The 27,775-nt window shown below is 45.5% G+C and overlaps 2 protein-coding genes, 1 long non-coding RNA gene and 1 pseudogene across 5 annotated transcripts; 2 read left to right on the top strand and 2 right to left on the bottom strand.

The window, feature by feature from the left end:
- Positions 1–1,008: 1,008 nt before the first annotated feature.
- LOC123097561 (uncharacterized) lies at positions 1,009–3,519 on the bottom strand (annotated as a pseudogene).
- A 1,269-nt stretch (positions 3,520–4,788) lies between these two features.
- LOC123097558 (probable inactive receptor kinase At5g58300) lies at positions 4,789–10,088 on the top strand. The gene is made up of 3 exons (XM_044519329.1): positions 4,789–4,989; positions 7,576–8,929; positions 9,250–10,088. The coding sequence occupies exons 2-3, from the start codon at positions 7,651–7,653 to the stop codon at positions 9,882–9,884; spliced, it is 1,914 nt and encodes a 637-aa protein (XP_044375264.1). The 5' UTR covers positions 4,789–4,989; positions 7,576–7,650; the 3' UTR covers positions 9,885–10,088.
- Positions 10,089–10,400: 312 nt separating this feature from the next.
- Positions 10,401–15,046, bottom strand: LOC123097559 (uncharacterized). 3 transcript variants are annotated; one of them, XM_044519332.1, is made up of 10 exons: positions 14,793–15,046; positions 13,747–14,213; positions 13,402–13,464; positions 13,094–13,156; positions 12,880–12,942; positions 12,354–12,416; positions 12,176–12,235; positions 11,708–11,845; positions 11,429–11,518; positions 10,401–11,228 (listed from the first exon to the last, which is right to left on the bottom strand). In XM_044519332.1, the coding sequence occupies exons 2-10, from the start codon at positions 14,176–14,178 to the stop codon at positions 10,821–10,823; spliced, it is 1,380 nt and encodes a 459-aa protein (XP_044375267.1). In that variant the 5' UTR covers positions 14,179–14,213; positions 14,793–15,046; the 3' UTR covers positions 10,401–10,820. The 3 variants fall into 3 exon arrangements, with proteins under 3 accessions (XP_044375267.1, XP_044375266.1, XP_044375265.1); XM_044519331.1 differs by having other exon boundaries at positions 13,747–14,219; positions 14,793–15,045; XM_044519330.1 differs by having other exon boundaries at positions 13,747–14,222; positions 14,793–15,044.
- Positions 15,047–15,329: 283 nt separating this feature from the next.
- On the top strand, positions 15,330–18,892 carry LOC123097562 (uncharacterized). The gene is made up of 4 exons (XR_006447370.1): positions 15,330–15,895; positions 15,973–16,075; positions 16,162–16,312; positions 18,068–18,892. It is a non-coding gene; the product is annotated as an uncharacterized lncRNA (long non-coding RNA).
- Positions 18,893–27,775: the final 8,883 nt, after the last annotated feature.

Genomic DNA, 27,775 nt, shown 5'->3' with positions numbered 1-27,775 from the left:
TTGGTTGCTAGCACTCCCCCACCCATTAACCAAGATCAAATGAGTGAACCTCATTTCATGCAACAAGATTGGCCAACATTGAGCCCGACTCCAAACAACCAAAATGAAGCTTTTGAAGAGGAGAATGATGAGTACGAGGAGGATGACAACGAAGTTGATCTGCATGATAACAATGTGGGTGATCTCGACCAATATCATGTGCAAGAGACAATGGACCAATCCATCCCTTTTTCCCGTGCATATGCATCGGACTCGGATGACGATGGTCCCGATGAAGAAGTTGATGAGGAGGGGTTCACGCCGAAGGAGGCCCAAGCATTCAAGAAGGTATTCGGGCGGGATTACAAGACACCATTGTTCAAGGATCTTAGTCTCGCGGATGAAGCCGTTGTGGATGGTGGCAAATGCATTTCTCTTGGAGCTAGGCCAAGTTCTCACCGTGATTTGGAAGACGGCAAGAACGGGATATATCCCGGTTGTGAGTTTGAATCCTTCTTGGAATTGAAGATGTGGCTCGACAACTACTCGGTTACACATTATCCCGGTTGAGCAGCGCCTATGAGACGGGCGCTGCACTGTATGGTGCAGCGCCTAAGCGTTGGGCGCTGCACAGTACAGTGTAGCGCCTGGCTGTTAGGCGCTGCAGTGCTGTTAACTGCCAAACTACAGAAACAGATGCCATTTTGGGCTCATGCAGCACTCACATAACTTGTTCAACATAACTAAAATTACTGTAAACACAAATACTGAACAAAGACAACTAATAACTTGAACATCACATCATTTAGGACAATTCAACATTACTACTAGTTCGCAAACACAAATACCACACTAGTAAGAGTTCACCAACATATAACATAACCTCACAAGTTCATCAACCTAATGAAACGGCTACAAGAGCACTAACAAACACAAGCACTAATGCTTTCCGCGCGTGTTCCCGGTGCCACGCCTGCAGGCAATCTTCTTCTTCCTGGGTGGACGAGCCTCCTCTTCCTGCACTTCCTCCTCCGCCTCATGATCCAAGCTAGCCATCCGCGAGGTCCCTACGACCACCTTTGGGTTGCCTCTGTTGTCAAAGTCGTTGGGCGTGTACCGGCGTCTGGGCTGCCTAGGCTTGAACACATACAGGGACCGAAGTTGAGCGTCCGCCAAAGTCATGTCATCATCAACGTCATGGCCCTATCACACAATCAAACAATATGGTGAAGACCGGCGTCGTAATCAAGTGAGAATCACATCTAAAGGATTAGTCATACCTCTTGGGTGACCGCACCCTCATCATCCAGATAAGCATATGAGGAACTCACATCATTCCCCTGATGGTGAGATGAGGGGTCTGATGGTGTACCAGACCTGGAGGCAGATGGTTCATCAAATTCGGGATCACGGCAACCGAGAAGATTCGATAACCGCCATAACTTCCTGGCCTGACGCTGTAACATGAACAAGTGTGGAAGATATCAAACTTCGCAACATAGACTGGCTCTCATAGTGAATGCGATATGTACCTTGAGGAATGCTCGTAGTGAACCATCATCATTGCCTTTTCCAACCGGTGTGTTCTCCAGAATAGACTGGCTCTCATCAGCTGCTTTCTTGATCTCGGTGCGCTGCGGATGAGAAAGAATGAACACGTTAGCCATTCAGACATGTGTAATACGACCAACGGGAAAGTAAAGAAGGAACACTTTACCACATAGTTAATCACCGGAACAACAGGGACTCCTTGCCCTACCCTGACATCTCTGTTGTACTTCCCCTTTGATAGATCCTCAAAGTTCACGGGTTCTTCAAGAATATCCTCATTATATGCCGGCGGGCATACCTCAACTCGAGTATTTTCAAGAAGCCATCGTATGTAGTTATCAAAAGCAAGTGGGTTATGCTCACGAAGCTGGGAGCGTGCACTGCTACGAGCTTGCTCCACGCAAAGCTGGAAGCGGGTAACATACGAAGCATGATGCTTGTCCCAGTTCTTTATCTTCCGCTGCCTTCTCCTGTCCAACCTGCATGGTACAATACCAAACATTAGCAAAATCAAGAAGGACTGACGATGCTTAGTCAATACGCTCTCTTACCTATGAAGTGCTTTGTCCGTATCCACCCATTCCGGCGGGTGAGGCTGGAACAGACCAAACTAACGAAACACGCGATGTGGCAAATGAAACTCAACAGCCCAGTTGCATATCAGTGGGCACCGCATAAGCCAGAGATCCCTATCCCGCAAGCACATCGGGTTGATGGAAAACTCCGGGGTGTACCCAAGTCTGTCATCGGCGCCATATGGCTGCCATTCCACCTATGAAATAGGGCAACAATGCAAAATTGGTGATTTTTTCAGGCAAGCATGAGAAATGACTGAAGTAATGACCTCGTTACCTGCTCAGGCGTAATCGTGTCCAACTCGGCAATGTACTTTTGGTACATGAGATTGACATCGTTCGTCATCTCGGAAACCACATCCCACTTGTAAGCCCAAGTGGGGCGCCGTAAGTCGTCATCTTCATCTTCATACCAAGGATTAAACCTGACGCTCTTCGGGCGTCCAACAGGCAGACGCTCCCAGCTCCATACAAAAAGTAGAAGCATATTACCACCAATGCCTGCCCTATCTGTGATCCTGCAACACGCATCGTCCAGCTGCATATGAAAGAAAAACAATGTTAAGTTGACAACAAGGTTGCATTGGTAATGAACAAATGAGTTGATAACAAAACAAACCAACTACCTGTCGGTACAAGTACGCAAGAGTGGCTGGACCCCAGCTCCATTTGCTATCGAAGACGGTCAACGCCTTCAGCCACATCCATGGAGCGTTCTTGCCCGTGGAGTCAGGAAACAAAGTCCTCGAGACAACGTACCACATATAGACACGAGCATGTGTCTGTATCACATCATCAGTGGCATCCGCAGGGCAATGCGTAAAGTTTGCTTGAATCCACGTGAAAGCAGCTCCGGCTGCTTTCCTTTCCTTCTTCTTCGGCTCTTCTCCCTCCTCTAGATCAGCCTCAGCCTCGGTAGGAGCCTTACTGATAAGAGCAATCATCTGCTCACGCCACCCATCAGAATCGGTGCTCATACAGAGAGGCATCCCGTCGATAGCAAGACCGGTGATCAACGAGACATCCTCGAGCGTCACGGTCATCTCCCCAGTCCGAAGATGGAAACTGTGCGTCTCCGGCCTCCACCGATCAGCAAGAGCGGACACCAGTGGAGCGTTCAGATTCGGCGTCGACCGGCTGACCAACTGAATCCACGGGAGTAGTCCTGCCTGCTTGATGTACGGTGTGTACCGCTCATCGTAAGGCATGGCGGACCAGAGACCCCGTGATACCGAATCTTCAGAGGTTCAAGCTTCTGCAAAAAACAAGTAATGACAAATCTTAGGGCATATGTCAATTTCAACTAAAGGCAAATTTGCTAAATATTTAGATTACTCATTATTACCGGCCCCTTCTCGTGCATCATGTAGGCCCGGTGTTGTGTGTCAATGGCATTGTCGAGAAGCCAAACCATCCTTACAAAGTTCAAACAATAAACATATATGAGTTCATCTCAAATAAACATATATGAGTTCATCTCAAATGATTGTAAATTCTCGTATATATCTAGTATGTCATATGTGCTCAAGTAAATCAACATCTCATATTTCAAATAAACTCAACATCTAATATATATCTAAAAAAATCAACATCTCATAATTATCTACAAAACTAGGCATCTCATATATATCTAAAAAAATATACAACCTACGTTTCACTAACAAGAATCATATAGTGTGGGGGATCAAAGGTTCAACCTAATCTTGGGCAAACAAAGATCCAAACCAAGCAAATCAAAGGTTCCACCTAATCTTGGGCAAATCCATAAAATGCAACGAATTAACGGGGGAAAAGAAAGGGAACAGAGGAGTTTACCTAGTAGGAGGGATTGGAGATCGAATCCGGGCCTCAGAACTTCAGATCTAAGAGGGGTGTGGGGGGGGGGATCCGAAGGGGGCGCCGCCGCCGCTCTCTGTACAGACAGCAACTTCCTCAGAGGGGCAAGAACTGCCTGGGAGGGGCTGGCCCGATGCGGCTTAAGTCAATGTGCAGCGCCCAAGCCATAGGCGCTGCACTTTATACAGTGTGACGCCCATGCCTTAGGCGCTGCACTGCTGTCTGTGGGGCCGCAAACTGGCCAGGGCTGCCACGCTGGCTGGATGTGCGACGCCTAAGGGAAGGGCGCTGCATAGTAGTGTGCGGCGCCTCGCTGTCGGGCGCCACACAAAAGGATCAGCAGAGTGAATTTTTTTCGAAAACAGGTCAGTTTGTGATTTGATTTTGCCCTCAGGTCAGATATGTGATTTCTGCCTGGACTCGCTCGCTGGTCTGGTCCGGCGCTGCACTGCTTTGGCCCCTTCACTTGGCTCCTTTATCCTTTCTTTCTCCCTCGCGGCTTTTAAGCTTTGAGACGAGGCGATGCAAAATCTTAGCGAGTAAGAAACTAAAACTGAACCTGGCTACCTGCTATTCGTGGCAGCGACAGGTGGTGGAGAGAGACCTCACGAGATTCGCACCATAACAAAAGTACTGGTATGGCTCAGCTGGCGCGGTAGAAAGACAAGAGAAACCAATTCAAAAAAAAAAAAAACTGGTGAGCGGAGAGTGCCGTGCAGCGGTTACAGTCCGGGTTTGACCAGCTGGGTGGGACATGTGCAGTGCAGGTGCAGCGAGCGGTGGGGCACGACGGTAAAAGCGCATAGGCAGCGAGAAGAGCGTGCCGCTGCGGAAAAAGTTATTGCGGCTCCACTCCATCCGGGCCTGCTTCTCCAAGCCTAGTGTCATGCAGGCAGCCAGGCAGCGCTCCTCCTCGTTTTAAACGCTCCGTCCTCTCTCCATCACCTCTGCTCTCTGCTCTCGACTCGCACCGGCACCGCCGTCGCCGTCGCGTACACCCAGGCCATCTCTACACCGGACGGGGACCCCTTCCGCCGCGCGCCTCCAGGTACCGCACCGCTCTTGCGCCCCTGCATTTCCCTCATTTTTTCTTACCTTCTTCTCTGCGCCTGCTTGGTTCATGTTCAGTTCCACGGATACGGAGGGAGGCGCTTGTTTTTAGACTTTTCGGTTAGATTCCTCCTGCTTCTACTTCTCCCTCCTGCAATCCTTTCAGTTACTACAAGGAATTGTGACTTATGTGCGGCTCTATGGCAGGTTTTCTCAGCCAGCGCTCCTCAATTCCCGTTTCTAGTTGTTACTCGTCCCCTGTTATCTCGCAACACCCTGGTTGTTCTCACTAGTTAAACGACTCTATGCTTGTACAGTCGATTACTGCCCTTTCAAGGTTTTTTGTTTTTGGCAAGGCCCAACCAGGAACCAGGATAACCAACAGTTTCCAGTAAATAATGGGTCTGCTGCTTGCCGGCAACAGGAATACCAAACGCTAGATTTGCTCTGCACCTGAAAAGAAGGAGGCCATACAAATTGAACGTACTCCCTCCGTTTTTATTTACTCCGCATATTAGCTTTGGTCAAAGTCAAACTTTGTAAACTTTGACAAAGTTTTTAGACAAAAATATTAACGTATACAATAACAACTCAATCACATTAGATTCATTGTTGAATACACTTTCACATCGTATAGATTTGCTATTGTAAATGTTCATACTTTTTTCTACAAACTTGGTCAAAGTTTATGAAGTTTGACTTCAGTCAAACCTAATATGCAGAGTAAATAAAAACGGAGGGAGTATTTGTTAACTTTTTTTTTGCGAGTGAACGTATTTGTTAACTACAGACTAGTAATAGACAAAAAAAATGGACTATGTTCACAATGCTGCAGAGGCCGGGGGTTTAACCTCCTTTAAAAAAAAAGACTATGTGGTTTAATCTGTGTGTTACCTACGTTTCTTTGTTTTTTTTTCCTGGTGGAACAGTATAGATCTAGTACTAGCAGTAAAGCATCTATGCCATGAAGCCTTTTAGTACACTAGTACTGCACGGTACAGTTTTTTTCTTTTGCTTTAAAAGAAAAGCCACACTTCTACTGCGCTAACAATTCGCTAAAACGTCTAGAAAAACGAAGCAATGTTACACACGGCGACACTGGTTTTGATGAGCTTTTAAGGGCTGCCTGCAAAGGCGTCAACTCTGAACCCTTGAAAAATCATGTCCTCAGCATTGGTTTTGGAGGACCGGCTAGTACTCGATTGTTCCATGAAATTAAAAATACGACACATTTAACTTGGTACTCAGTAAACAGTTGCACGCTAACCTACATCTTGTACTGAGTAAACAATGCTGCTGCTCCAACCCTGGGGTCCAATTGCATGTGCAAATCTCACTCTGGATCTTCTCCCACACACTAAGCATCTCCATGCCACTGCCCTAGCTTCCCGACTTCACATAGTTAGGCTAGCCTGGTTCAGATTTGCCTTTATCTGTGTCACTTCTCCTTTAACCTTTATTTAGTTTAGTGGGATGCTCTGATCAGGCAGCAGCTTTTTATATTGGCAATTACCTTGCATACTGCGCTTTTTATCCTGAAAAAAATGAATGAACATCATGTGTGTTGATTTCACTTGCTAATGGATTAGCTCTAAACTGGTGGTAAAGCTGCTGCAATCATGTATGATCTGACTGATTGGACTGTGAGCTTTAGCGTGCTGTCCTCTACAGTATACTTAGCCTGTCTTAGTTAACCTGAGCCCACTTTAACAAAGTGCCACATGATGTGGTTTCTTGATGTTGGAAACGAGCGTTCGTGTCTAGACTATATTTGGTTTGTGGTAATCCTACTTTGGTGTTCCATTCAAGAAAGTTGTGTGTGATATGATGTGCTCATCTTGGAGACCAGTATTGATGAGCTTTAGTTTCCTCCTTGCATCCCCTTTGTCTGCTTTATTGATGCCTTCCGTCTTTTACATCATTGCATCTCGACCCTACCACTATGTTTTATTTTTACTTTTAGTTACTTTCTTGTGCAACTTTTTATCTCATGCTTGTATTGCCTTTAAATGAGCGCCGTTCTTTGGATGCATAATTCTTGTCCCTGGTGTTGATTAGCTGTTATTCATTTGTTATCCTGTGATTTGACAATGCTTCAGGAGCATAGGGAATCATCTCCGTAGTGAATAAGAAGGCTCAGTAAAGGGCTTGGTTGCAAAGCCAGCCTAGAGGCTTCCCATGCATAATTTCTGATCATTCACACTCTTCGGTTTCCTCCGCTTTATTTGACTTCCTTTTAAAAAGAGAAGCAAGCTGCACTAGCTTCAAACACAAGTTTATAAAATTATCAGGCTTCAGTAGGAATATTTTTCTTTTGATAGTGCTTTGATCTTTCATGGCATGACCGTGTGGGGCTTTGCCTTTGTGGTTTGTTCTTCCTGAGTCCTAATTACGTCTTCGACAGGTGCGCGCATCTACACACTGGCACAAGGAACTGTGTTTCCTCCCACACTCCGCGTGCACACACACATATCTGATGCATTGCTTGCAGTTTTATAACGAGTTAAATGCAAATGGAGTTATGTTTAAAGTTGTTCTTTCAGTTTATCATATTTTAGCACTAAAATCTTCATTTTCATTGCAGCTGTTTGATTATTAAATTGGCGTAAACAGACGAAGTTGTCTCTCATTTAGTGACATTGACTCCGAGATATCTCTGATGGGCTATCTAAATCTTAGAGGCTCTTTGCTTCCATTGCTCTGTCTGCACCTGCTCCTGTCGCTGTTCGTCTCATTAGCTACAGCAGACATAGCCTCTGAGAAGCAAGCTCTCCTTGCTTTTTCCTCCGCAGTCTACCATGGCAAGAAGCTCAACTGGGATCAAAACATCTCACTGTGCTCATGGCATGGTGTAACATGCGCAGAGGATCGGTCACATGTATTTGCCCTTAGGGTACCAGCTGCTGGGCTGATTGGTGCAATTCCTCCAAATACTCTTGGCAAGCTTGTCTCCCTTCAGGTGTTAAGCCTGAGGTCTAATCGGTTGCGCGGAAGCATTCCTTCTGATGTCATCTCACTCCCTTCTTTACGTTCCATATTTCTTCAGCATAATGAACTGTCAGGAGATTTGCCTTCCTTTTTTTCTCCAGGCCTCATCACCCTTGAACTTTCCTACAACTCCTTTACAGGGCAAATGCCTACAAGCTTGCAAAATCTTACTCAGTTATCTATCCTGAATTTGGCAGAAAATTCTTTGTCTGGACCTATTCCTGATCTCAAACTTCCAAGCTTAAGACAATTAAATTTGAGCAATAATGAGCTGAATGGCTCAATTCCTCCCTTCCTCCAAGTATTCTCAAATAGTTCATTCCTGGGGAACCCTGGACTGTGTGGGCCTCCTCTAGCTGAATGCTCTGTTCTTCCTTCGCCGACACCCTCATTACCACCGTCGCAAACATTGCCACGACATGGAAAGAAAGTGGCTACTGGATATATAATTGCGGCTGCTGTTGGAGGCTTTGCTGTATTTCTGCTAGCTGCTGTGCTTTTCACTGTGTGCTTTTCAAAGAGGAAGGATAGGAAAGAAGCGCGAGTGGATTACAAGAGCAAGGGAGCCGATGGTGTAAGGATTGACAAGCATAAAGCGGATGTGAGCAGTGGTGTCCAAATGGCTGCCAAGAACAAGTTGGTTTTCTTGGAGGGATGCAGTTACAACTTTGACTTGGAAGACTTACTGAGAGCTTCCGCAGAAGTCCTTGGCAAGGGGAGCTATGGAACCGCCTACAAAGCTTTACTCGAGGATGGCACTATAGTAGTTGTCAAGAGGCTCAAGGATGTTGTGGCAGGGAAGAAAGAATTTGAGCAGCAGATGGAGCTTATCGGTAGGGTAGGCAAACATGCAAACCTCGTGCCCCTCCGTGCTTACTACTACTCGAAGGATGAAAAGCTTGTGGTTTATGAATTTGTTACTACTGGCAGCTTTTCAGCCATGCTACACGGTACGCTAATGCCTTTCACCCCTGCATATTATTATTATTTTTGCCTAAAGATCATTTGTTTTGTTAGCATAACACAAACATGCCTATCATCCCTGAGCTAGCAGAATTTACATGCACAAAAAGACCATGCAGATAGCAAGCTATGATATGTAGAATATACACATTCATGAACTTCACTTTCTAATTCTGTTAAGAGGACATTGTTGATTACCCACTCACTGAAAATGGCTCTAATTGTTTAGCAAAAACAAGGGGGAAAAATAGCCTTTTTGTAGATGGTGTGGCAATGTTCATGTTCTGATTAAAGTGGTGATGAACAGGCATTAAGGGCATTGTGGAGAAGACCCCATTGGACTGGAATACGAGGATGAAGATCATACTTGGAACAGCACAGGGCATTGCACACATCCATGCAGAAGGGGGCCCCAAGCTTGCTCATGGCAACATCAAGTCCACCAACGTGCTCCTCGATCAAGACCACAACCCTCACGTCTCAGACTACGGGATGAGCACTCTGATGAGCCTCCCGATCAACACCTCCCGGGTGGTGGTCGGCTACCGCGCCCCCGAAACCTATGAGTCCAGGAAATTCACCCACAAGTCGGATGTCTACAGCTTCGGCGTGCTCCTCATGGAGATGCTGACCGGAAAGGCCCCCCTCCAGTCGCAGGGGCAGGAGGACGTGATCGACCTGCCCAGGTGGGTGCATTCCGTGGTCCGGGAGGAGTGGACCGCCGAGGTGTTCGACGTCGCGCTGATGAAGTACCACAACATCGAGGATGAGCTGGTGCAGATGCTGCAGCTGGCCATGGCCTGCACGTCGCGGTCCCCGGACCGGCGCCCCACCATGGCAGAGGTGATCAGGATGATCGAGGACCTCCGGCAGTTCACCGCTTCTGAGAGCCGCGCCTCTTCCAATGAAAACCCCAGGGACTCCAACCCTCCATCGGCGTAAACGCTGGCTCTGGCTGGCTTGTTCGTCCAGAAGCAGCTCAAGCACTGACTTGTATTCATGAACAAGTGTTGTATCCTTATAACTGTTCCAATATTCAACGCGTGCATGTTAATTAGTAGTCTCTTTAACATGTAATCCTAATACATTGCCTCTGCTCGTGGGCATCAGACATTGTTGTGTCAATTGACGACATCGATTATCTTCTACTACCTGCTTGCAAGTAGCAGATGCGCATACATGGCACAAGATCGCACCCAAGCAATAGATGAAGAACTACTCCCTCCGGTCACAAACATAAGATGTTCTAACCTTTTTGTGCGTTTGTTCACTCATTTCAATCTGTATGTCTGTGTTTGTTCACTCATTTCAATCTGTATGTCGTTTATATAGAAATATCCAAAACAATTTGTATTTGTGATCGAAAAATGTTTTGGACACAACATAAAAATAAACATGCAAAAACTCCATCCATTCCATAGTACAAGTGTCTTGCACTACATCAGCGACACTTAACACTTAGAACGGAACGGAGGGAGTAATAACCAAAATCAAGGTGACCGTATCACCCACATACAAGAATTCAGAGAATACAAGGCATACCAACATTTCAGATGTTACTATAATATAAATCTGGCCAGTACAGCTTCTCACATGGTCAGACAAAGCCCTCTTGTATAAATCGGGAACAATAACTTCTCACGCCGCTGATAAAATTACAGGGGAGGAAGAAAAATCTATCGGCAGCAAGCACCGCCACGAATCACCATAGCGTCCATATCTCTGCAGAATCCAATGCACCCGTCCAACACATTCGCCACCATCTTAATGTTACGAAGAAGTTCCAAAAGCTTACTGAAAACTATGTCAGCGCAACAAAAAACAGGACTCCTCTTTCCAACACACAGATCTCAAGCAGCCCGATGGGCAGGTGTGGAGTTACTTTTGGTTCACCAAGTCTGCACCGCTGACATACCTAGCGACAAACGAGATCAACCGGAAGGGGGCGCCAACAATGGGGGCATCGGTGAATGGAACCTCCTCAGCCGTCTCAACATCTGATCCCGCTGGCTGTGGATCATCTTCATGAATCAATATATCATCCAACGGAACCGGCACGATTTCACCACTTGTTCTTGGTTCATCAAATCCTTGGCGTGCATTTGCGTTCATGAGCCTCTGGCCAGCACCATTGCTGCTCGTTGCTTCTGGAAAGTACACCGAAGTTTCATCTGCATGATCACTAGCATAGGCACCGACAGGAATGTTGCTGACATGACTGTAGATATTGTCCGAAGTAACTGCCAGCGAACTGTTCAGACCTCTATCAGCAGCAAGTTCGTTACCCTGCACACAGGGAAACATTGCGTTGAAGCAATTATGAATCATTGCAACACATAAGGAAATCACATTCCCAACAAGTGGGGAACCGAACTGTAATCCCCCAGAATGGATATTCATGTAAATGAACTACATACATAGATAATTTTTGGGTACAGTAACATCCTTGCGGAAATGGACAAACATTCGCGTAGTAACATACTTACTTTACTGATCACGGTCGTAAAATCAGCAGTCTGCTTATGGAGAAATGAACCGGCCAGATCTGTTTGATTCATCACCTCATTCTCAGGAACCTGCATCATAAAAAAAATCAGTTTTATAGAATAGTCTGGATGCTAAGAATTTATTATGAAGAGGTAATAAACAATACATATTTCTGACCAGGCAATTTCATTGGAGATTAAATATTCAGTTGTAGGTTGGTAGAAATCAAATGGGTATAAACATAAGAATCACTAGAGCGATGTTCTGGACAAACTTACCTCTTTAGTAATGGAGGCTTCAGTAAGTGCAATCTTTGCTTCAAGGGTTTGTAATCTTGACTCCAATTCATCCACACTTACCACCAACCGCTGATTTTCCTCAACAGTACTTTTTGAAGTTTCATCCAATACCTTCACCTGCCAGGCTTTGCTATTAAATAGTAATATCAGAATATATAAGCAAATGTGCACATGCTACATATGAAAATCGAACAATTGAAGGTCCAGATCTGACAGATTCATATACCAACATATGAACTATTAGACTCTTTTTTCTAGGTTTATTAAGTATAAACAACTACTCCGCAGAACCAAAGTACGTATGTTGTATCTCCTTTTAGAAAAAACAACTAATGCTTGCCCATAGGATACATATTGCGATATTAGTATTTCACTAAGGATTCATTTTTCTCAACCAGCTACAATGAAGAAAAAAAAACAGTTGGAAACAGACGGTGTAATTCTTACCTGCTCCTGTAATGCTTTGTTGGTTTCCTCCAGCAAACTTAATCTTTCTTTAAGAGAAGTCTGGAGAAAATAAGCAGCATGTCAACCCAAAACAGTTAAAGAAAGAAATGATATAAGTCCCCGAAGGCATAAAAAACGCGAAGAGAAAGTAGTGATAAGTAATCTCTCTGAACATTACCTCCTGATGAGTTAAGACACCATTGACATCCTCTACGCACTTGACGTTGTTATTCAAAACTTCCTAAATGAAATTGGGAAATAAATATTATATTGCTGTTACTGTTTCAGCAACTTTAAATAAATCAAGCCTGATTAGTGATTTGCTCCATACATTAAGTTTGAGATGCTTTGGACGACCCAAAGACATATCTCGTCCCAACGACATATCTAGTGATTTTGATTCATCACTTGCATTAATAGCACTAAACTACCGATTGAGTGAACAAGCTAAATATCATGCCTTTGCAACCCCTGGCACTAAATTAACAAGCTAAAAAGGATGATCCAGTCATTTTGGGGTGATCATCCTGTAAAATGGAAGGAAGGTACTTCATTGTATTTTTGAAACTGCTTTTAGTTTTTACCATTGTCAAAGCCTAAGCTCAAACCAAAGTTCATCGGTGAAGTTTGACCTCCTATACAACAAGACTGGCACATAGACCTTCTCATCAAAGAAACAAACAAGTAGAAGGAACAGAAAATACCTCATTTTTAACCAGCATATCGTACCCATTCTGTAGATTATTAAGTTTTTCCTCCAAAATGACCTAAAATAAAAGGCAATATGAGGTAAGAAAATTCAATTCATTTCACCTAGCTACAAGGAAGAAAATAAATAGTAGACTCAAGAGAGTAAGATAATTTCCCAGCTGCATTGATCAAATCAGATGGTGATTACATCCAGGACATAAAACATACCTCATTTTGTGCATGATAACCCACTTTGTTATGCAACTTTTCAAGTTCGCTCTCCATCTTGTTCTGCAGGAAAAGAAATATAAGAGTATTTTGTATGAGATGTTTCTAGTAGTGTGCAGAATAGTTTTTTCATCTTCAGAAGTGAACATCTGGTTCAGATAATAAGGAGACAACAGACAGGCTTAGCATCTGTTGATCCATAATCCCTTTCCTCAATTACCCTTAAACAATTAAATGATATTCCCCGCAAAAAAGTACATGATACTGTTATGTATGTCGACGTTAAAAACAGGGGCGAGCATACATACCACTTTTTGAAGCCATAAACCTTTCTCATCTTCCAATTGCTTTATTGTATCGTGTAATTTATCCTGCGGTGGCAATGAGTGTATTTACAAGGATGAACAGCACAAAGAATCAAATGAGCAAATGCGGACCTGGAAGTGCAAATTGAGATATCCAAGTAATGTTCACTGATGAAAGAGCAGGTATCTAGCAACAATATTGCAGAAATGATAACATTCTTCTTTACAGGAACGGTTACATGGTAGGTATGCATGATCAGGGGATGTTCACAGTGAAGATATATCAAACTTGAATTGAAAAGATAAGAGGCCGTTGATAGTGCAGTTAACCTTTACAGAAGAACTTACAAGCTTTGATTCAAAAAGTCGGTCCTTGACAAGTTCCACGGTAGAATCTGAAATCCCAATACTCCTCTGATCTGCGTAGACTGTATTACTGACCTTGTGATTCTCCTGTGTCATGGTAGGTTCGTGATTCTCGTCACATGGAATCACCTCACCAACAGACGACGATATGGTTTCATCAGTGTTTGCAACATTCTGCTTTGCATGCGGAGTCTGCTCGTGATTCTGGTACTGTGTTCCCTCTCCAACACTGGACACTGCATCTCCAACACTGGACACAGCATCATCTGCATCAGCACCACTATAATTTTCTTTTGGAGCCAAATCATCATTGTGGCTCTGAGGAACAGCTTCATCGGCATTGGTCACCGCATCACCAGTATTCTTCCCTTGGTTTCCCTTCTTCTTCCTGTTCCTCTTCTTTTTGCCATCCATCTCTTGTTTTGCAGCTTAGCCCTTTAAAGTACTATCTGTATCTACTAGCATGGCGACAACGAACAAAATGAACTTTCAGCTAATTTGTAGAACAGACCTTCTTATCAGATAGATTAAGTATCCTAAGTTTCATGGCAATCTATTGGTGAAAAATAAAAACAGATTATGTGCGTAATATTTTTATCTTCCTGCCATAAACCATACAATTTAGTCATTTCGGTAACCAAGTCATATCCCTATCTTGATTCGTGAACGCCACAAGAAAGGAAACCTCACACTTTATTCAACCAACAGCAACACAAGGCCGGAGATGTACGAGCAAAATAATAATCTCAGCTTGTGATTTCAGCCGCTACGCGCCTATGCCCATGCGTGTGTCTATATGTAAGCAACGGATTCGTACATAACAAGAATTTCTACTGACAAACGCCGGCAGAACACACAGCCGGCGACCCTGGAGGTGGTTCTGCGCAAGGCATCTAAACTTGGCGACCAAAGGGGAACGCAAGATCATTTTTTGTACTAATAACTTGATGACGAGTTCGAATAGAAATTTCAACGGGACACGGCGGAGGATTAAGATAAGGAAATGCCAACGGCCCGGTGGTACTAACCCTAGAAACGCCGCCGCTTCTGCTGGCCACGGATTGGGGAGGTTGGGGATCTGGAGGAGGGTGATGGGTTAACTAGGTGGGAAGGTGGATTTTGGGGGGAGCGTTTCTGTTGTTTAATTGGAAAGAGATCTTCGAGGGAAGCTGGGAAGGAGGGGGGAGGAGGACGGCTAGGGCGGAATGGTCGGTGGCTTGTCGCTGCGCGAGCCTGCGCGCACGTTCTATCTATTTTTCTCGCCGAAACTTCTATTCTTCCTTCGTCAGTACTCTGCTACAGACATTTTCATATTTGGTACGCAAATGCAGAATTTTGCAGACGGGGAACTTTGCAGATCAGGAGCCTGTCGGCAAAATTCTGCATTTTCATATTAGAGTATTTGACATTGCGGCGAGAAGATTTTGTTGTATACTCCCTCTGTTTCGAAATAGTTGTCGGAGAAAACTAGTACTCCCTCCGTAAACTAATATAAGAGCGTTTAGGTCACTATTTTAGTAATCTAAACGCTTTTATATTAGTTTATAGATACAAGTTTTAGCACGCTATGATTTTTCTGCGTTTTCCACTTTTACCCTCGCGTCGGCACTCACTGGCCCCTCACTCGTTGCTCTATCTTCTCCCCGTCGCCTCTCTCTTCTCGCCAACCTCGCCGGCAACCACCTCGCCCACCTCGCCGGCCACCACCTTTTCCACCTCGCCGGCCACCATCTCTCCCCGTCGCCGCCATCTTTCTCCCGCCTCCACTCGCACCCCACTCCACTCATACCCCACATCCGAGGTCAAAGCTTGGATTTTTGCTCCGGCGGCGAGCTTCTGGGTGACGGAGGCGCTGGACCCGCGTGCGCCACCGCTTGATCTGCGTGCACCTGCTCTGGATCTGGCGACGGAGGCGATGGGTGCGATGCAGAGGCGAGCTTCTGGGCGACGGAGCGTTGTTGGTTGGCGACGACGCACTTGACACAGTTGGCCGTTGCTGCCAGGAAGAAGAAGGGCAAAGGGGATGGCCGCCGACGCCGCGTACGCGAAGCTGGTGCTGCTCGCCTGCGACGGCGGTGGTGACGCCGTCTCGCGGGGGGGTCGCCGTCGGCCTCACCAGGCACGACAGCAGGTACTCCCTCTCACCTCGCCGTCGTTCCCCTTTTCTTCCTGTTGTTCAGTTCTAAATCTAAGCGCGCGCATGTACAGGATGGTCCTGGTGGGCGACGAGGGCGCCCTGGCCGCGACAGCGGAGGAGGCGCGGCGCAGCGCGGCCGTCGCGGTGGTTGACTACAAGAAGGCCATCGGCAAGGTGACCATCCGCATCTTCCTCGTCAGCATTGTCTGCTTTGTTTTCTGATGACAACATGTTTTTGATCTTGCTGGTTGTAATGGCAGATGAGCGTCTTGAGCAATGAGGAGCTGGTGCGGCGTTCGTGCGGGGCTGGTGCACGAGGGAGGAGCCAGCTGCACTCGCCTCTTCTTCTTCCTCGGAGGGTGCAGGACATGTTCCTCGCCCACACGGCAGGCTAGCTCCATGATTCACCGAGTAAGTCTTGACAAATTCCAAGTCCTGTTAATAAGGGTATGTTTGGTTTCCTTTTTGTATTCCAACATGGAGCAGAAACTGCACAAGAATGTGCATACAAACATGGCAGCATTTGTAGCCCAGGGCCTATAATTTTAGTTAGCTACAGTGTTACCAATGTTCAGTTTAGTGAGCACATTTAGTGAATAGCTGATGTCAAAGATTTTATGCTGCATTTAGTGAGCACATTTGTTAACACTAGATCAGTGTTAACTGAATTACTCCATTTAGTGAGCACAGGAGCATCAATAGCAAGTGTAGCAAGTGTACTCCTGCATGCTCTTCTCTGAACAATGATCCACTATTTTCAGTAGTTAAAACTAAATGAATCTTTTGCATTAATTAAATCTAAATGAAACTTTTTTAGTTAATTTTAATTAACTGAAACTTGTTTTTTAATTAAAACTAAATGATTTTTTCAGTAAATGAACTTTTGAGTTAACTAAAATTAAATGAATTGTAGCAGGAGTACCCTCCTTCTCTTGACTTCTCTTCTCTTTTCAGCAAGTGCAGCAACAATATGAGTAGTTCTTGGAGTAGTGTAGTGTTTAGTGTAGGACTTGCAAGTACTCCTCTCCTCTCCTACTACTCTCCTATCAGAGATTATTGTAAGTGTAGTACTGTTTAAAGTGACATCAGTAGAGATTAGTGACATCAGTATTTTTATCTTGGTGTAGTACTGCTTTAAGTGACCTTAGGGCATGTACAATGGAAGCACTACCTACCTAATGCCTCACCATTGCCACGTAGAAAAATAGCAGGGAAACCACCGTCCAAAAATCCACTGCCCAACACAGCACTAGCCTCAGCAGGCCAACTTTTTTACTATTCATATTTCTCTCTCCTGCTTTACCAGATCTCAGCCCCACGCTTCCTTCAGCTTCCTCTCTTCTTTTTTTGCCTAGCTCCACTTTTGGCAGGGAGGAGACGGCCTCCTCTGCAAGATCCCCCTTTAGCCTGCAAGCAGCACGAACAGCAATCGAGGACCACCCGAGCCGACGTGGAGAGCTGAGGCATCCGTCCAGCCTGTAGCGTTGGGCATGCCCTTAGTTGGTTTAGTACTGCTTGGAGTAGCTTGCTGTAGAGATTTGTGTATTCAGTTTGGAGTTGTTAATACTCCTTTTCATGCAGTGCCAAAATACTCCTTTAATGCAGTTTTTTTAATTAGGATTAGGAGTAGGATTAGTAGGAGTAGGAGTAAAATTAAAAGTTTCTCTTTTCTTCTCTTTCATTTAAATGGAGTACTCCACACAAGCAAATGAAACTTTTGAAACAAAAATGATTTCTCTTCTCTTCTTGCTCTCTTCTCTTATCTTGTCTTCTGAAACTTAAAAGCAGCAGCAGCAACAACATGTCCTTTTACTCTAGAATTAAATGAAACGTTTCCTTTAATTAATTAAAATGAAACCTTTGCTTTAATTAATTAATTAATTAAACAGAAACCTTTCCTTTAGTTAATTAAACTGAATCCTTTCCTTTAATTAATTAAACTGAAAACTAAAGGATTACACATGCAAGTCTCACAAAATGGAACAACATCAGCAGGAGGAGAGCAACAACATCATTTTCTCATGCATTACAGGTTTCCCAATTGATCATTACACTCCAGTAATTTCTTCTGATGCCAATTGTGAGGGTGATGATCTTGTCTGATTGCCATAGTTATTGATCTTAACAAATTCTTCCTGATTGAATGTCTCCTGATCAATTTTACAGACTATTGTACCTAAAAGCATCGACAAATTCTCCCAATTCTGCATCTGGCGAAAACTGATAAGAATTGGGAGCAGCGAGGAGTACCTGGCGAGGACCAGGCGGGGGAGCAGCGAGGACCGGGCGGGGGAGCAGTAAGGATCAGGCTGGTCAGTGCGGTTGAGAGGACCAGGTTGGTGCAGCGAGGACTAGATTGGGAGGTGCGCTGGCGGCGGCCAGGCTGGGGCGGCGGCGATCAAATTGGGAGCGGTGGCCACCAAACTGGGCAAGAACGACGGGGAAGAGAGTGGCGAAGGAGGAGGAGGAGGAGGTGGTGGAGGGCGGAGGAGGAGGTGGCTGGACTAGCAGCTGGAGGAGGTGGAGGGCGCAGGTGGCCTGGCGGAGGAAGACGACGACTCGTTTTCAAATCAAGGGTGTTTTTGTACATTTGCTCGTTTTCACCTGGTCCGAAAAACCCCCAACGACAACTATTTCGGAACAGAGGGACTAGTTAATTAATCGGGAAACAGTTCAAAAGCAAGCCATCATGGTGCAAGCATGCATGCCGTGCTGCTCTGAAGCTGCAGGCAGGCGACGCGGTCATGGGGATGGCAGACGACGCGGCATGGAAATGCCAAAGCTCATGGCGTTGCTGGACAGGGCGGAAAGCCAAAGCCTCTGGCATTTTCAGAAACGTGAACTAGCTCGGCGTTTCCAGCCTGCCACATTAGCGAGTGGGGCCAGGGCAGCAACGCTAGCTGGCTCGGCGTTTCTATGTGGGAAAGAAAAGCCACGGGCTATGACGTTGCTAAAAGGGTCAGATTATGAAATAATTTTGCTTCAAGTTCATTTTGTGCTATGGTTTTCTGATAAGGCCAGAATAGTGATTTTGGCCCCCTGAAGCGGCCGTTTCATGATTAAAAGAAGCATCGACGTTCACCATATACACCCCTTCAGAGGGTTTGTGGCATCTTACTCGAGGCCTTTGAGCTTTTTTCTTCCTGCTTCTGATATAATTAAGTGATAAAGCACTAATTGACATCATAGATCGTTTGATCGGGAGCATTATGGCTTCGTTGGGTAATTGAGGGCGGGTTGAGGTGAGAGCTCCTCTGCTGGCTGCCACGGCACCAGCGACCATCGTACCGCCGCCGCCCGCGTGGGCGCGGCGTCCACCCACCTGTCGCGTGCCACTCCGGGCGCGGCAGCCACCCTCTCTGGAGCTCCGCCGTACAACAAGAGGTTCTGCTATGAAACAACATCACTTTTTGGCTTCATTTCAAAGGTGCAGCTGGCCTTCAAGTTAGTTTCTTCTTTGATGTAGACAGAGCCGCGACCCTTTCTCTTGATCCAATCTGCTGTCCCGCTTCTTGATGCATTAGCAACCTGCATTAGCTCCCTTGGTTCTTCGGCCACAGCTTCGTCCGACGCTAGTTCCATGGATGGTTGTTCTTTCGAGAGTGCCATGTTGGCCCGGTACGGCTGTGGTACTGTCGAAGCGGTGGCTGGTCGCAGCCGGCCCGCCGTCGTCCATAACGAAGGCATCTGCTCTTGCCTAGGGCTTTTGCTTCCCTGTTGGTCAGCTAGTTTGGCGGTTTCGCCAACGGCTACCGTGTCAAGCCACGCCAGCGTGGCGTTTTCCTTTTCCAGGTAGCACATGAGTGCATCGTCAAGGAGATTGTGCTCCGCGATTCCTGGAAATCAGGCATCGTCACGGTTAGCATGTCTCTTTCCAGTTTAGCTCTGCCTGCCTGTCAAGATGTGATGTGTGTACCCCGCTCTGCACGCTCTGATGCACGTCGCCGTGCTTGGCTCACCAACTCACTATTGGGGAAAGTAGTAATTTAAAAAAAATCCTACGCACACGCAAGATCATGGTGATGCATAGCAACGAGAGGGGAGAGTGTTGTCTACGTACCCTCGTAGACCGAAAGCGGAAGCGTTAGCACAACGCGGTTGATGTAGTCGTACGTCTTCACGATCCGACCGATCAAGTACCGAACGCACGGCACCTCCGAGTTCAGCACACGTTCAGCCCGATGACGTCCCTCGAACTCCGATCCAGCCGAGTGTTGAGGGAGAGTTTCTTCAGCACGACGCCGTGGTGACGATGATGATGTTCTACCGACGGAGGGCTTCGCCTAAGCACCGCTACAGTATTACCGAGGTGGACTATGGTGGAGGGGGCACCGCACACGGCTAAAAGATCAATGATCAATTGTTGTGTCTATGGGGTGCCCCCCTGCCCCCGTATATAAAGGAGCAAGGGAGGGAGAGGCGGCCGGCCAGGAGGGGCGCGCCAGGAGGACAGTAGGACTCCCTCCCTTTCCTTATTGGACTAGGAGAAGGGGGAAGGAGGAGAGAGAGGGGAAGGAAAGGGGGGCGCCGCCCCCCTTGTCCTATTCGGACTAGAGGGGGAGGGGGCGCGTGGCCTGCCCTGGCCGCCCCTCCTCTTCTCCACTAAGGCCCACTATGGCCCATTAAACCCCCGGGGGGTTCCGGTAACCCCTCCGGTACTCCGGTAAAATCTCGATTTCAACCGGAACACTTCCGATATCCAAATATAGGCTTCCAATATATCAATCTTCATGTCTCGACCATTTCGAGACTCCTCGTCATGTCCGTGATCACATCTGGGACTCCGAACAACCTTCCGTACATCAAAACTCATAAACTCATAATATAACCGTCATCGAAACTTTAAGAGTGCGGACCCTACGGGTTCGAGAACTATGTAGACATGACCGAGACACGTCTCCGGTCAATAACCAATAGCAGAACCTGGATGCTCATATTGGATCCCACATATTCTACGAAGATCTTTATCGGTCAGACCGCATAACAATATACGTTGTTCCCTTTGTCATCGGTATGTTACTTGCCCGAGAGACGATCGTGGGTATCTCAATACCTAGTTCAGTCTCGTTACCGTCAAGTCTCTTTATTCGTTCCGTAATACATCATCCCGCAACCAACTCATTAGTTGCAATGCTTGCAAGGCTTAAGTGATGTGCATTATCGAGTGGGCCCAGAGATACCTTTCCGACAATCGGAGTGACAAATCCTAATCTCGAAATACGCCAACCCAACAATTACCTTCGGAGACACCTATAGAGCACCTTTATAATCACCCAGTTATGTTGTGACGTTTGGTAGCACACAAAGTGTTCCTCCGGTAAACGGGAGTTGCATAATCTCATAATCATAGGAACATGTATAAGTCATGAAGAAAGCAATAGCAACATACTAAACGATCGTGTGCTAAGCTAACGGAATGGGTCAAGTCAATCACATCATTCTTCTAATGATGTGATCCCGTTAATCAAATGACAACTCATGTCAATGGCTAGGAAACATAACCATCTTTGATCAACGAGCTAGTCAAGTAGAGGCATACTAGTGACACTCTGTTTGTCTATGTATTCACACATGTATCATATTTCCGGTTAATACAATTCTAGCATGAATAATAAACATTTATCATGATATAAGGAAATAAACAATAACTTTATTATTGCCTCTAGGGCATATTTCCTTCAATCTCCCACTTGCACTAGAGTCAATAATCTAGATTACACAGTAATGATTCTAACACCCATGGAGCCTTGGTGCTGATCATGTTTTTCTCGTGGAAGAGGCTTAGTCAACGGGTCTGCAACATTCAGATCCGTATGTATCTTGCAAATTTCTATGTCTCCCACCGGGACTAGATCCCGGATGGAATTGAAGCGTCTCTTGATGTGCTTGGTTCTCTTGTGAAATCTGGATTCCTTTGCCAAGGCAATTGCACCAGTATTGTCACAAAAGATTTTCATTGGACCCGATGCACTAGGTATGACACCTAGATCGGATATGAACTCCTTCATCCAGACTCCTTCATTTGCTGCTTCCGAAGCAGCTATGTACTCCGCTTCACACATAGATCCCGCCACAACGCTTTGTTTAGAACTGCACCAACTGACAGCTCCACCGTTCAATGTAAACACGTATCCGGTTTGCGATTTATAATCGTCCGGATCAATGTCAAAGCTTGCATCGACGTAACCATTTAGGACTAGCTCTTTGTCACCTCCATAAACGAGAAACATATCCTTAGTCCTTTTCAGGTATTTTAGGATGTTCTTGACCGCTGCCCAGTGATCCATTCCTGGATTACTTTGGTACCTCCCTGCCAAACTTATAGCAAGGCACACATCAGGTCTGGTACACAGCATTGCATACATGATAGAGCCTATGGCTGAAGCATAGGGAACATCTTTCATCTTCTCTCTATCTTCTGTAGTGGTCGGGCATTGAGTCTTACTCAACTTTACACCTTGTAACACAGGCAAGAACCCTTTCTTTGCTTGATCCATTTTGAACTTCTTCAAAACTTTGTCAAGGTATGTGCTTTGTGAAAGTCCAATTAAGCGTCTTGATCTATCTCTATAGATCTTGATGCCCAATATATAAGCAGCTTCACCGAGGTCTTTCATTGAAAAACTCTTATTCAAGTATCCCTTTATGCTATCCAGAAATTCTATATCATTTTCAATCAACAATATGTCATCCACATATAATATCAGAAATGCTACAGAGCTCCCACTCACTTTCTTGTAAATACAGGCTTCTCCAAAAGTCTGTATAAAACCAAATGCTTTGATCACACTATCAAAGCGTTTATTCCAACTCCGAGAGGCTTGCACCAGTCCATAAATGGATCGCTGGAGCTGGCACACTTTGTTAGCTCCCTTTGGATCGACAAAACCTTCCGGCTGCATCATATACAACTCTTCTTCCAGAAATCCATTCAGGAATGCAGTTTTGACATCCATTTGCCAAATTTCATAATCATAAAATGCGGCAATTGCTAACATGATTCGGACAGACTTAAGCATCGCTACGGGTGAGAAGGTCTCATCGTAGTCAATCCCTTGAACTTGTCGAAAACCTTTTGCAACAAGTCGAGCTTTATAGGCACTAACATTACCGTCAGCGTCAGTCTTCGTCTTGAAGATCCATTTATTCTCAATGGCTTGTCGATCATCGGGCAAGTCAACCAAAGTCCATACTTTGTTCTCATACATGGATCCCATCTCTGATTTCATGGCCTCAAGCCATTTTGCGGAATCTGGGCTCACCATCGCTTCTTCATAGTTCATAGGTTCGTCATGGTCTAGTAACATAACCTCCAGAACAGGATTACCGTACCACTCTGGTGCGGATCTTACTCTGGTTGACCTACGAGGTTCAGTAATAACTTGATCTGAAGTTTCATGATCATCATCATTAACTTCCTCACCAATTGGTGTAGGCGTCACAGGAACCGGTTTCTGTGATGAACTTCTTTCCAATAAGGGAGCAGGTACAGTTACCTCATCAAGTTCTACTTTCCTCCCACTCACTTCTTTCGAGAGAAACTCCTTCTCTAGAAAGGATCCATTCTTAGCAATGAATGTCTTGCCTTCGGATCTATGATAGAAGGTGTACCCAACAGTTTCCTTTTGGTATCCTATGAAGACACATTTCTCCTATTTGGGTTCGAGCTTATCAGGTTGAAGCTTTCTCACATAAGCATCGCAGCCCCAAACTTTAAGAAACGACAACTTTGGTTTCTTGCCAAACCACAGTTCATAAGGTGTCGTCTCAACGGATTTTGATGGTGTCCTATTTAGCGTGAATGCGACCGTCTCTAAAGCATAACCCCAAAACGATAGCGGTAAATCAGTAAGAGACATCATAGATCGCACCATATCTAGTAAAGTACGATTACGACGTTCGGACACACCATTACGCTGTGGTGTTCCGGGTGGCGTGAGTTGCGAAACTATTCCGCATTGTTTCAAATGTAGACCAAACTCGTAACTCAAATATTCTCCTCCACGATCAGATCGTAGAAACTTTATTTTCTTGTTACGATGATTTTCAACTTCACTCTGAAATTCTTTGAACTTTTCAAATGTTTCAGACTTATGTTTCATTAAGTAGATATACCCATATCTGCTTAAATCATCTGTGAAGGTGAGAAAATAACGATACCCGCCGCGAGCCTCAATATTCATTGGTCCACATACATCAGTATGTATGATCTCCAATAAATCAGTTGCTCGCTCCATAGTTCCGGAGAACGACGTTTTAGTCATCTTGCCCATGAGGCATGGTTCGCAAGTACCAAGTGATTCATAATCAAGTGATTCCAAAAGTCCATCAGTATGGAGTTTCTTCATGCGCTTTACACCAATATGACCCAAACGGCAGTGCCACAAATAAGTTGCACTATCATTATCAACTCTGCATCTTTTGGCTTCAACATTATGAATATGTGTATCACTACTATCGAGATTCATCAAAAATAGACCACTCTTCAAGGGTGCATGACCATAAAAGATATTACTCATATAAATAGAACAACCGTTATTCTCTGATTTAAATGAATAACCATCTCGCATCAAACAAGATCCAGATATAATGTTCATGCTTAATGTTGGCACCAAATAACAATTATTCAGGTCTAACACTAATCCCAAAGGTAGATGTAGAGGTAGCATGCTGACGGCGATCACATCGACTTTGGAACCATTTCCCACGCGTATCATCACCTCGTCTTTAGCCAATCTTTGTTTAATCTGTAGCCCTTGTTTCGAGTTACAACTATGAGCAACAGAACTAGTATCAAATACCCAGGCGCTACTACGAGCATTAGTAAGGTACACATCGATAACATGTATATCAAATATACATTTCACTTTGCCATCCTTCTTATCCGCCAAATACTTGGGGCAGTTCCGCTTCCAGTGACCAGTCTGCTTGCAGTAGAAGCACTCAGTCTCAGGCTTAGGTCCAGACTTGGGTTTCTTCTCTTGAGCAGCAACTTGCTCGCTGTTCTTCTTGAAGTTCCCCTTCTTCTTCCCTTTGCCCTTTTTCTTGAAACTAGTGGTCTTATTAACCATCAACACTTGATGCTCCTTCTTGATTCGTACCTCCACAGCTTTTAGCATTGCGAAGAGCTCGGGAATCGTCTTATCCATCCCTTGCATGTTATAGTTCATCACGAAGCTCTTGTAGCTTGGTGGCAGTGATTGAAGAATTCTGTCAATGACGCTATCATCCGGAAGATTAACTCCCAGTTGAATCAAGTGATTGTTATACCCAAACATTCTGAGTATATGCTCACTGACAGAACTATTCTCCTCCATCTTGCAGCTGTAGAACTTATTGGAGACTTCATATCTCTCAATCCAGGCATTTGCTTGAAATATTAACTTCAACTCCTGGAACATCTCATATGATCCATGACGTTCAAAACGTCGTTGAAGTCCCGGTTCTAAGCCGTAAAGCATGGCACACTGAACTATTGAGTAGTCATCAGCTTTGCTCTGCCAGACGTTCATAACATCTGGTGTTGCTCCTGCAGCAGGTTTGGCACCTAGCGGTGCTTCCAGGACGTAATTCTTCTATGCAGCAATGAGGATAATCCTCAAGTTACGGACCCAGTCCGTGTAATTGCTACCATCATCTTTCAACTTTGCTTTCTCAAGGAACGCATTAAAATTCAATGGAACAACAGCACGGGCCATCTATCTACAATCAACATAGACAAGCAAGATACTATCAGGTACTAAGTTCATGATAAATTTAAGTTCAATTAATCATATTACTTAAGAACTCCCACTTAGATAGACATCCCTCTAATCCTCTAAGTGATCACGTGATCCATATCAACTAAACCATAACCGATCATCACGTGAAATGGAGTAGCTTTCAATGGTGAACATCACTATGTTGATCATATCTACTATATGATTCACGCTCGACCTTTCGGTCTCAGTGTTCCGAGGCCATATCCGCATATGCTAGGCTCGTCAAGTTTAACCTGAGTATTCTGCGTGTGCAAAGCTGGCTTGCACCCATTGTAGATGGACGTAGAGCTTATCACACCCGATCATCACGTGGTGTCTGGGCACGACGAACTTTGGCAACGGTGCATACTCAGGGAGAACACTTTTATCTTGAAATTTAGTGAGAGATCATCTTATAATGCTACCGTCAATCAAAGCAAGATAAGATGCATAAAAGATAAACATCACATGCAATCAATATAAGTGATATGATATGGCCATCATCATCTTGTGCTTGTGATCTCCATCTCCGAAGCACCGTCATGATCACCATCGTCACCGACGCAACACCTTGATCTCCATCGTAGCATCGTTGTCGTCTCGCCAATCTTATGCTTCTACGACTATCGCTACCGCTTAGTAAAGCATTACATGGCGATTGTATTGCATACAATAAAGCGACAACCATATGGCTCCTGCCTGTTGCCGATAACTCGGTTACAAAACATGATCATCTCATACAATAAAATTTAGCATAATGCTTTGACCATATCACATCACAACATGCCCTGCAAAAACAAGTTAGACGTCCTCTACTTTGTTGTTGCAAGTTTTACGTGGCTGCTACGGGCTGAGCAAGAACCGTTCTTACCTACACATCAAAACCACAACGATAGTTTGTCAAGTTGGTGTTGTTTTAACCTTCGCAAGGATCGGGCGTAGCCACACTCGGTTCAACTAAAGTTGGAGAAACTGACACCCGCCAGCCACCTGCGTGCAAAGCACGTCGGTAGAACCAGTCTCGCATAAGCGTACGCGTAATGTCGGTCCGGGCCGCTTCATCCAACAATACCGCCGAACCAAAGTATGACATGCTGGTAAGCAGTATGACTTATATCGCCCACAACTCACTTGTGTTCTACTCGTGCATATGACATCTACGCATAAAACCAGGCTCAGATGCCACTGTTGGGGAACGTAGTAATTTCAAAAAAATTCCTACGCACACGCAAGATCATGGTGATGCATAGCAACGAGAGGGGGGAGTGTTGTCTACGTACCCTCGTAGACCGAAAGCGGAAGCGTTAGCACAACGTGGTTGATGTAGTCGTACGTCTTCACGATCCGACCGATCAAGTACCAAACGCACGGCACCTCCGAGTTCAGCACACGTTCAACCCGATGACGTCCCTCGAACTCCGATCCAGCCGAGTGTTGAGGGAGAGTTTCGTCAGCACGATGGCGTGGTGACGATGATGATGTTCTACCGACGCAGGGCTTCGCCTAAGCACCGCTACAGTATTATCGAGGTGGACTATGGTGGAGGGGGGCACTGCACACGGCTAAAAGATCAATGATCAATTGTTGTGTCTATGGGGTGCCCCCCTACCCCCGTATATAAAGGAGCAAGGGGGAGAGGCGGCAGGCCAGGAGGAGCGCGCCAGGAGGAGTCCTACTCCCACCGGGAGTAGGACTCCCTCCCTTTCCTTGTTGGACTAGGAGAAGGGGGAAGGAGGAGAGAGAGGGGAAGGAAAGGGGGGCGCCGCCCCCCTCCTTGTCCTATTCGGACTAGAGGGGGAGGGGGCGCGTGGCCTGCCCTGGCCGCCCCTCCTCTTCTCCACTAAGGCCCACTATGGCCCATTAAACCCCCGGGGGGTTCCGGTAACCCCTCCGGTACTCCGGTAAAATCTCGATTTCAACCGGAACACTTCCGATATCCAAATATAGGCTTCCAATATATCAATCTTCATGTCTCGACCATTTCGAGACTCCTCGTCATGTCCGTGATCACATCCGGGACTCCGAACAACCTTCGGTACATCAAAACTCATAAACTCATAATATAACCGTCATCGAAACTTTAAGCGTGCAGACCCTACAGGTTCGAGAACTATGTAGACATGACCGAGACACG

Source organism: Triticum aestivum, chromosome 4D (assembly GCF_018294505.1).
Source record: "Triticum aestivum cultivar Chinese Spring chromosome 4D, IWGSC CS RefSeq v2.1, whole genome shotgun sequence".
NCBI lineage: Eukaryota > Viridiplantae > Streptophyta > Magnoliopsida > Poales > Poaceae > Triticum > Triticum aestivum.
This window is presented reverse-complemented; position numbering and strand designations above follow the sequence as displayed.

Bases quoted from the DNA above. Each gene is read 5' to 3' on its own strand.
- LOC123097558 (XM_044519329.1), top strand. From the start codon at position 7,651: ATGGGCTATCTAAATCTTAGAGGCTCTTTGCTTCCATTGCTCTGTCTG. The intron at 8,930-9,249 runs GTACGCTAATGC...GGTGATGAACAG, and splicing joins CTTTTCAGCCATGCTACACG to GCATTAAGGGCATTGTGGAG.
- LOC123097559 (XM_044519332.1), bottom strand. From the start codon at position 14,178: ATGGATGGCAAAAAGAAGAGGAACAGGAAGAAGAAGGGAAACCAAGGG. The intron at 13,157-13,401 runs GTATGTATGCTC...CTTTTCCTGCAG, and splicing joins GTTTATGGCTTCAAAAAGTG to AACAAGATGGAGAGCGAACT. The intron at 12,943-13,093 runs GTATGTTTTATG...CTTTTATTTTAG, and splicing joins GTTATCATGCACAAAATGAG to GTCATTTTGGAGGAAAAACT.